General features: G+C 47.3%; 2 protein-coding genes across 2 annotated transcripts; one reads left to right on the plus strand and one right to left on the minus strand.

Moving 5' to 3' along the window:
• Positions 1–373: 373 nt before the first annotated feature.
• LOC123164850 (tRNA (guanine-N(7)-)-methyltransferase) lies at positions 374–2,280 on the plus strand. The gene is made up of 3 exons (XM_044582457.1): positions 374–584; positions 674–1,047; positions 1,572–2,280. Exons 2-3 carry the CDS (start codon positions 721–723, stop codon positions 2,031–2,033), a joined length of 789 nt encoding a protein of 262 aa, XP_044438392.1. The 5' UTR covers positions 374–584; positions 674–720; the 3' UTR covers positions 2,034–2,280.
• Positions 2,281–2,439: 159 nt separating this feature from the next.
• Positions 2,440–5,289, minus strand: LOC123164849 (ankyrin repeat domain-containing protein EMB506, chloroplastic). Its single transcript, XM_044582456.1, has 7 exons — positions 4,844–5,289; positions 4,572–4,651; positions 4,086–4,184; positions 3,902–4,000; positions 3,596–3,694; positions 3,413–3,511; positions 2,440–3,082 (listed from the first exon to the last, which is right to left on the minus strand). Exons 1-7 carry the CDS (start codon positions 5,193–5,195, stop codon positions 2,978–2,980), a joined length of 933 nt encoding a protein of 310 aa, XP_044438391.1. The 5' UTR covers positions 5,196–5,289; the 3' UTR covers positions 2,440–2,977.
• Positions 5,290–8,923: the final 3,634 nt, after the last annotated feature.

Raw genomic sequence — 8,923 nt, forward strand, 5'->3', positions numbered from 1 at the left:
GGGCCAAGAAATATGACCATGCAGGAACCGAAGCCGAAGATATTCCCACCAAACCTGGCCAAGTGGACCGCAGTCTGCTTGCCTGCCCGTGATCACACGTGCTCGGCTTGTCACGGGCCTGTCTTGGCACGCGGCACCGCTTGGGCCGTGCATGGCTCGGCACGACACGATCCGTTTAATTTTTATATAGAAAGCAATAATAGCCCAAGTAGCCCATTGGGCCGAAGTACGCAGCCCGTATGAGCTAAACGTGCAGCCGGTCGGCCTGTTTACTAAAGGGGCCATGTTCGGGCCCGGAGGCGCGGCACAATACGGCCCGTTAAGTAAACGTGGCATGGTGGGCCGCGTGCTGTGCCAAGTTTGTTCCCACGCGTCGGCCTGATTTTTCTTCCTTCTCACTCGCACGGCGTGGCCCAATCCCCGACCAGACTCGTCGCTCCCTGACCCTTCCCCTCCAACGCCGAAGCCCTAACACGCAGCTCCGGCGGCTGAGCTCGCAGTCCGCCCCCTCGCACCTTCGTCCCCAGCGCGCGCGCACCCCCACGGCCAACCACGCGGCGAGGCGCATCCTCCTTCGACCCCCGGTTCGTCTTTCCCTCTCTCTCGACTCCCAGCACTACTCGCGTCCAGTGCGCCGATGCTCACCAGGTGTTTGATGTAATGCCTCCCCCAGACGAAGCAGGCGGGGAGCCTGACGCGGCCCCGCGCGGCCTTGGCCAGATGACGAGGACCAGCGGCGCGAACGGCGGCGGGCAGCAGGGGTCGGGGAAGCTCCCGCGTAAGCGCTTCTACCGGGCGCGCGCGCACAGCAACCCGCTCAGCGACTCGCACTTCCCGATCCCGATAGCGCCCGACGACGTCGACCTCTCGCAGCACTACCCGCGCTACTTCCCGGCCGACAAGGGCGAGCACGGTGATGGGGACGGGGACGCGGAGGCGCCCCGGATCCGCTTCGCTGACGTCGGGTGCGGGTTTGGTGGGCTGCTCGTCGGGCTCTCGCCGCTCTTCCCCGACAAGCTAATGATCGGCATGGAGCTGAGGGACAAGGTAATTTTGATGCTCTTGCTTCAATTTGGCTTTGCTGCCTGGAAAAAGTTAGGTTTAAGGGTATAGTCATCATAGCACTAAAACCATGACAATAATTTTGGAATGGAGGGAGTAACAACAAGTGAGGAAAATTAGCATATACTCCCAACTTTTACCAAGTGCTAACTGCAAGGTCATGGACATAGATACATAATTCATGGAAAATGTATTTGCCATCCCTGCTGGAGTGCCTGATATTTGCTTTTCCCAGTAAGAAGAAAAAGAATGCACATTATGCATTTTAGTAGGCCAAATATGTCAATAGTTTATTTGATTTGTTTTAAGACAATGGACAATGAATTTCCGCTACAGAAGCATGCTTAATCGAATATGCGATGGTATAATACCATGGATTTGTACATAGCGAAAGAAGTGAAAACATCCCTTCTTTCAAACTATTTGTTTACTCAAGTTGAGTAGTTCATAGTTCAAAGTTCAAGGTGCAATTTATGATTGATTGTTTTGTTTGTCATATTTTGGTACAGGTGACTGAGTATGTCAAAGAGAGGGTTCTGGCTTTGAGAGCATCAAATCCAGGACAGTATGACAACATATCCGTTGTGCGCACCAATTCAATGAAATACATTCCTAACTACTTTGGAAAGGCTCAGCTCTCCAAAATGTTCTTCCTGTTCCCTGATCCTCACTTCAAGGAGAAGAACCACCGGAGGAGGGTGATTAGCATGCATTTGCTCGATGAATACGCTTACGTGATGGAAGTGGGAGGAATCATATACACTATTACTGATGTAGAGGAGCTTGGTATATGGATGCGCACATGTCTGGAGAAACACCCACTCTTCCAAGCTGTTCCAGAGGAAGAGATAAAAGTCGATCCAGTTGTGAAGCTACTGTCTAGTGCCACCGAAGAAGGCCAGAAGGTCGCGAGGAATGGAGGGCAGACTTTCCAGGCCATCTTCAGGCGCATCTCCTTGCAAGAGGAATAAGCAATTTTGGAACTTACTAAGCTCTTAGCACAGTGTACTTTCCTGGACTTCGCTAGATGGATTTGTGCCATTTCTATACATTTTTGTAGCATGATTTCACTATGCAGTAGCCTTACGTAGCGCTGCTATCTCAAATGTTTGGCTCTACTTTACAAAAAAATTCTGGAAGATTGCTATGAGTCCACTCTCAGATGATGCAAGTTCTCTGTATTCCCATGTTTTAGTAATTTGCATGTTTGAGAACTGATATTTCTGTTTGGAAATTGGTACCAAGTTGCATTTTGTGAATGTTCATATTTACGCAAATCTGGAAGTGTTGGATGAAAATTGCTTCATACGTTGACATAAAGAGAGATACTTTTGTACACAATAACTTTTTGGGTTATAGTATGGGAATATTCAATAATGATGAAAAATTAGGTTCCTTTGTGAAAAAGGAAAAAGGGAAAATGACTCTTCTGAGTTCTACAGTTTGAAGAAAAACAATCACAACTTCATAATGTTGCAATCATGTAGTAACTGGTAATACCAACTCGTCTCCGAAACAATCACAACATCTGCGGCCAGCTTTATGCAGTTACAGTATAACCACCAACTGAGATACCCTCTGTCAATTAGTTTGATTTCCTGTATGCCCACTGCTTATCCCAAGGCATGATGTACAAACTAGACAGCATGTCCATGAGAACAACTGCAGAGCAAATTTTCCAAGTTCCAAGTTGCATGGAGTCCTCAAATAGGATAATTTCATCTAGCGCTGACTATTTCGTCCTTGTCGGGTTACATGTTTCTGGTTCCATCTACATAAGCTTCTAGAATCCGGATGCAAAGGAGGGATCAACAGTCCACGAACAATCGGAGTAATCACCTTAAGACAGAGTTCCCATGTTCTACTAACTTTCTAACATTTGACCATTGTCTCGAACTTTTGTCAGAACAGAACCTCACACACCTCTGTTGGCTGGAACAAGTTTGAGAAGCTTTGCCAGATCATATGAGTTGAAATCCCTTCCGAAACATAAGCTCAGGTCCAATGGAGTCTTCCCACCCTGTAATGTGTAAACATAAATCCAAACAACTTATGAGTTCAGAGTTCAGGCATCATCTTTTGGTCCTCAGGTAACATAACACATCAACCCATGTAGTTTAGACAGTAGCTTATGAGTTCAGAGTAAAGTGCAAGATATGCATCGCAGGAATAGTGGTCTAGATAGAACGTCAAGATTCAAGTTGTGCAGTGGATATGAACCTTTCTCAAGGCGACTGTCGAAATTTTGTGACGCAACATACAATGGCATGAAAATGTACACGAAATAGGACCTGAGCGCATACGAAGCAAATATCATAGATCCAAAAACATTAAACCAAAAGGGCCATACATTGGTTCTTCTTGTCTGATCAGCACCATTGACAAGCAATATCTTTGTTATATCTCGATTTCTACTCTGTACTGCCAAATGCAGTGGTGTCCAGCCATCCTGCATGACACGAAAAATATGAGAAAATAACTTAATGTGTCAGAAGGGTTGAGCTGGTAAGAGAAGTGTGCCCTTTCAACTTACAACATCAGCAACGTTAACATCAACCCTGTACTTAATCAACAGCTTTACGGTTTGCAGGGCACCAACTTGAACTGCATAATGTAATGGTGTGGCTCCATCCTGCAAATGGGGCAGACCAAATTCAAGGGCCAACGTACAGGAAAAATCTTAAACTTCAAGATGCGAACTGCATTGTTGCTAGTGAGAAACCAAATCTATCTGACAAGTGCTAAAGTGTAAATGCCACTTTCCAAAGTTCAGTTAGTATCTTCCACTTTATTATGGGACTAGAGAAAAATAAATCATAAAAAGGATATTGCCGGTTACCCTATCTGTGACATGAGGATTCGCTCCTTTTCTTAGGAGATGGCTAATGACAGCCTCCTTTTTGCCTATTATCACCTTGTGAAGAGGAGTGAAACCATCCTGTATCAGCAACACCACCAATATTAGCACTACTATCCTAGATGGGGTTTTGGACAGGCACCAAAACGAATTAAGCAGGACCTACTTTATCAACTAAATCGATATCAACACCATTGTCCAGCAGCTTGTCCATGAGAGGTATCTGCAGCGCCAACGCATATGTATGAAGCGGATGCCATTTCGGCTGCACCAAGCAATGCAATTTCAGAGGTTAGAATCAACATCCAACATTCCGACATGTCACGCATCTACATTACTCACTTCTCAGATGTCAAAAATAGGTATGTTTATATGCTAGAAAGATCATCCTTCCAGTCCCTGCATCACCTGATGTGATGCACACAGCCAAACGAGGCATGATGTCGAAATCAGCTTACAAAATGTTAACAGATGTCACGCTGGGCTAGCGTCGGTGAAGAAACAGTCACCGCCAACTCACTGCATTTTACTTTTACAACTAGCATATAACCACCTAAAGTCCCAAACAGCACTAAACCTTATAAATAACAAATCTCCAACACAGTGGGAGACACTCACAAAATGGACTGTAAGATAGTGAAACACACTTAACTGATGATATTTTGGTGACATCAGCGGTCTCATTCTGATCCAAGATAGCCTCTTCTTCCGGCGTTAAGAGAAGCTCGATTTCTAGACAAACATAACAGCAGCACAATAAGGTGTATACAATTCAAAAAACAGTTACTGTAAAATATCGAAATGAGACGTGAGAGGCATATAAACAGCTTAACAGCACAATCTTTTCTGAGCGCAAACTGGAAGAACAGAAGCACGTGAAGCAAGGCTGAAGGAGTAAATTAGGTTCGGAGACGCAATCGATACCTCTCCGGAGATCCTGCTCTTGACGCTCCTGCTGCCGCGTTGCAACGAGCCTGGAGAGAGGGAAGGGGGGAGGGAAAGGAGAGCTTCTTTGTCCGGTCGCTTGCTTTCCGTCATCCTCGTAGTCGCCCCCGGAGCCGTCGTCTGGCTCCTCCCAGAAGGCGTCGCCGCCGCGAGGGAGGGCACGTGCCGGGGAACGGAAGGCAACTGAGAGCGGCGGCGGAAGAGAGGGAGACGGACGGTAGCGAGGTAGTGCAGCGCGGTGGGAAGCGGGGAGTGGAGAGGCATGGAGAAGAGCGGCGGCGGCGGCGGCGGCGGCGGAGGAGGAGGAGGCCGTGGCCGCCCATGGGAGCATCTCTCGCCCGGCGCCTCTTATCACAGAGGGGCTGAGCCGAAGGATGCTTCTCGCTCTTGGGTCTTCACCAGGATTTGACTGTCAGCCTTGTAAGAGCATCTACACCAGGGGCTCCAACCCGGCGCTCGGTTTATCGCAAAATTTTAACTCAAATAGACGTCTCAAACAACACTTAAACGTCCGAATTGACAGACACCCCTCATATCCAGAGTAAATATGAGGCGGATATAGGGGCGTCTGTGCACGCCCGTCACGTCGGACCCGGCCAATGCCGCCATCCCGATCTCACACCATCTGCTCGCCTGATCAAACTCAAGCCACTTCACTCCACTCCCCTCAGCCACCCAACCTCGTCTTCGGCGCCTTCCGGCCATCTACAATTCTACAGCATGGCGGGCAGCGAATCCAAGTCTTTCACCTCCAGATCTGTCGACTCCAAGCTCATCTCACGCGGCCCCGAGGAGGAGACGACCTTCCGGCTTGCGCTCCGCCGTGCCTGGGAGGAGGCCTGTGCATGACATCGCTCGGACACCTTCCGCCGGGAATCCACTACGTTCCCCAAATGGTGCATGGATCCGGCGCTAGGCCAGCCGTAGCTGCCTTGCCGGAGGCGGTGCGGTTCATCTGGCGTTCGAACTCGGTGACGGACGCGCAACCCCTTCGTTGGCGCACCCAGCATCGGGACGCACCATGGGCCTCGTCCGACAAGAACATGGCACGGCGTGCCGGAGGCGGCGGCAGCCCTCTCAGCGGTGGACGTCAGCGAGGCGTAGTCGCATTCTCCGGCGCCCCGTACGGCGCATCAGTCCGGGCACCGCAACCTCATCGTGGTGGACGTCACCAGCTCGTGCCGAACCAACACTCTAAGGGGTGCAGCCCGCCGCCGGACATGGGAACGACGGAACCGAGCGAGCGGGGAGCGGAACCGGACGAAGCTCCGCTCAAAGATCGCTGTGTTGCATGTAATAATATGGAGGTTCCTAATTTGAGGTATGGAATACATTTTTAAGGTGTGACCAATCACTGTCCCCAGACGTAGGTGCGTCCGCGAGCGTTTGAGGGGTTGAATTTACCAAATCCGGAGGTAGATGCTCTAACGTCTCGAGAAGAATAGATCCATATTTTTTTAGGGAAGAATAGATCCATATTTTCATATGTAAGAATATTGGTGAATAATTATACTTTAGTAAGAATATTGGTGTTAAGGTTTGTGATTCCCTATGCAAGTACGAAAGTCAATAGTTATGCAATGAAGTTACATCCTATTTGTGATGCATTATTCAGTGTTAGTTATGTTTAATACTCATTTATGATCGTTTTTATTTCTTGGTTGGTCGCTTCTCAATATATTTGCTAGCCTTCATTTGTACTAAGCAGAAATACTGCTTGTGCATCTAACTCCTTAAACCCAAAGTTGTGCCAAATGAGTTCACCATATCTACTTATATGTGGTATTTCTGTGCCGTTCCAAGTAAATTTGTATGTGCCTACTCTAATTTTCAAAATGAATTTTCTTTTTGTGTGCCCGTACTGCTCATGAAGCGACAGTGGGTGGCATATTTTTCATGCTAGGTATGATATTCTCAAGATGAGTGTTTATTCACTTCTTATTGCACAAGAGTGTGGCAGGTAATAGGGAAGCCTAGTCCCGAAATGATTTTTTTACTTATGTTGTTCATAATATTTTTTTTTTGGAAAGTGTTGGCATGGAAGGCACCAGTAGATATGACTAGACATGGATTGTGAAAGAATGGTAGAAAAGGAAATAACTTTATTTTATGTTTGAGAACCGCCTATGATTTACCTAGCATGGAAGATATTGGGAATTCTCGGTCGTTTTCATTGACAGGAAAAGCATGCCTCTCAAAATAATTTTATCTCTCAATTTAAGCTTTGAGCTCTGACACCTCTACAAATCTCTGCTCCCCTCTGTGAATGGCCTATCTATTTACTTTTATGCAAAAAAAATATCGAGTCTCCATCTTCTCTTACAAAGCACCAACTAGGGAACACTATTATCATACTTGTGTATTGGATATAGCTAATATTTGAGTGTGTTTCATGAATGGATCAATGATTGAACACAATGAGCTAGAGATAGATTTCTTTTGTAACATTCCAAAATTCTAAATTTTGGAATGTTATAATAAATAGATAGATTTGATTGATTGATTGACTGAAAGTGAATGAAATTCGAAACTTTTGAAAGTTAAATGAGAGGGAATAAAAGGACTTTCCCAAACTTTCATTTTGCATTAATCTCCGTGAATTCAAGTTCTTTTCAACACAAAACCCTAGAGAGAAGATGACATGACTTCTTTCATTTAATCAAATGAAAAGGGTTGTTGAAAATATTTGAATTTCATTTGAAAATATTTCAAATTCAGAGACTTCAAGCAACTCAATGATTTTCATGAGAGAAGATAAAATGACTTCTTCAAAACATATGAAATATGAGTTGGGAGTTTAAAAGGATCAAATTTAAAGTCCTTTTGAAATTATTTTCAATTTGGAGTTATTTGACTTTTATTCAAATTATTTTTCTCCAAAAATAAAATACATGGAAAATAGGGTAACATGATTCCCTACATCAGAAAATTGGAGAGAAATAAATTTGAAATCATTTTGGTATTTTTAAAATGATTTTTATTGGATTTTAATAGGGCAGTAGCACTCTTTGAATTATTTGAATTTTTCACGATTTTATTTGACTTGACAAAAATGTCCACGTTGAAGAAAAATCTTTTTCTAATTTTTTTGATATATTATATGCCTATATAATATTCTTATTTAGTCGTTTTATTATTTTGGTTGCCTGGAAAAGAATGTTTATAAAAAAAACTTCTGGACCGACCGGACCAGGCCGGCCCAGCCAGCCAGGCCACGGCCCAGCCGGCCCGACGCGCCGTCCGCCTCGTCCCCAAGCTCGGGACGGACTCCCGCACCCGCACGGCGTCGTCGCCGCCGTACGCCGCCCGGACTCCCGCCGCCGCCTCTGCTTGCCCCCTCCTCCACGCCTCGGAGCTGCCCGCCTATATAACTGCCGCCCTCTCTCTCCCCTCTCTCTTTTCCCGAGCCGCGCCGCCGCCCACGCATCCCGCGCCGCCGCCCGCTGCATCTCGCCGCAACCGCCGCTGCCACCGACGAGCTGCGCCGCCCCGGCCCCTCTCGCGCGCCAACTGCGCAGCGCCGCCGCCACAAAAGCCGCCGCCGCCCTGCTCGAGCCGCCGCTGCTCCGGCCGCCGCCGTCCCGCGCCTCGCTCGCCGGACCCCGCCACCCGCGCCACCACCGCCCGCCGCTGCTCCGCCGTCGCCGCCCGATCCCCTCGCGTCGCCGCTCCCCGCGCCTCGCCCTGCCTCGCCGGAGAGCTACCGTCGCCGATCTGCCGGTCCGATCCGCCGCTGCGATTTTTTTTCGCGAACCGGTAAAAAGCCGCAAAAACCCGATCCGGTTTTCTTCGGTTTTTCCTTTTAGATCGTTTTTTTGTGGTTAGTCCTATTCAGAGAACGTTCGCTGTTTATCCCTTCGCAGCGAACGAATTCATTCGATAGCATTCGGTAATGAACGTTCGTTATTTAGTCTCTTCCTTTTTTTTAAATTTCGGCCAGGGACCTATCTGTGAATTCTTTTCTTACAGTTTAGTTCCCGATCTTCAATCGATCACTACTTTTCGCTCGTTTGTCCAAATCCAACGAAACCAACGCCCACTTCTCCGTTACGATCCCAT

This window comes from Triticum aestivum, chromosome 7D, assembly GCF_018294505.1.
Source record: "Triticum aestivum cultivar Chinese Spring chromosome 7D, IWGSC CS RefSeq v2.1, whole genome shotgun sequence".
NCBI lineage: Eukaryota > Viridiplantae > Streptophyta > Magnoliopsida > Poales > Poaceae > Triticum > Triticum aestivum.

Bases quoted from the DNA above. Each gene is read 5' to 3' on its own strand.
- LOC123164849 (XM_044582456.1), bottom strand. From the start codon at position 5,195: ATGCTCCCATGGGCGGCCACGGCCTCCTCCTCCTCCGCCGCCGCCGCC. The intron at 3,695-3,901 runs GTAACCGGCAAT...CCCCATTTGCAG, and splicing joins ATCCTCATGTCACAGATAGG to GATGGAGCCACACCATTACA. The intron at 3,512-3,595 runs GTAAGTTGAAAG...CGTGTCATGCAG, and splicing joins ATGTTAACGTTGCTGATGTT to GATGGCTGGACACCACTGCA.
- LOC123164850 (XM_044582457.1), top strand. From the start codon at position 721: ATGACGAGGACCAGCGGCGCGAACGGCGGCGGGCAGCAGGGGTCGGGG. The intron at 1,048-1,571 runs GTAATTTTGATG...ATTTTGGTACAG, and splicing joins GCATGGAGCTGAGGGACAAG to GTGACTGAGTATGTCAAAGA.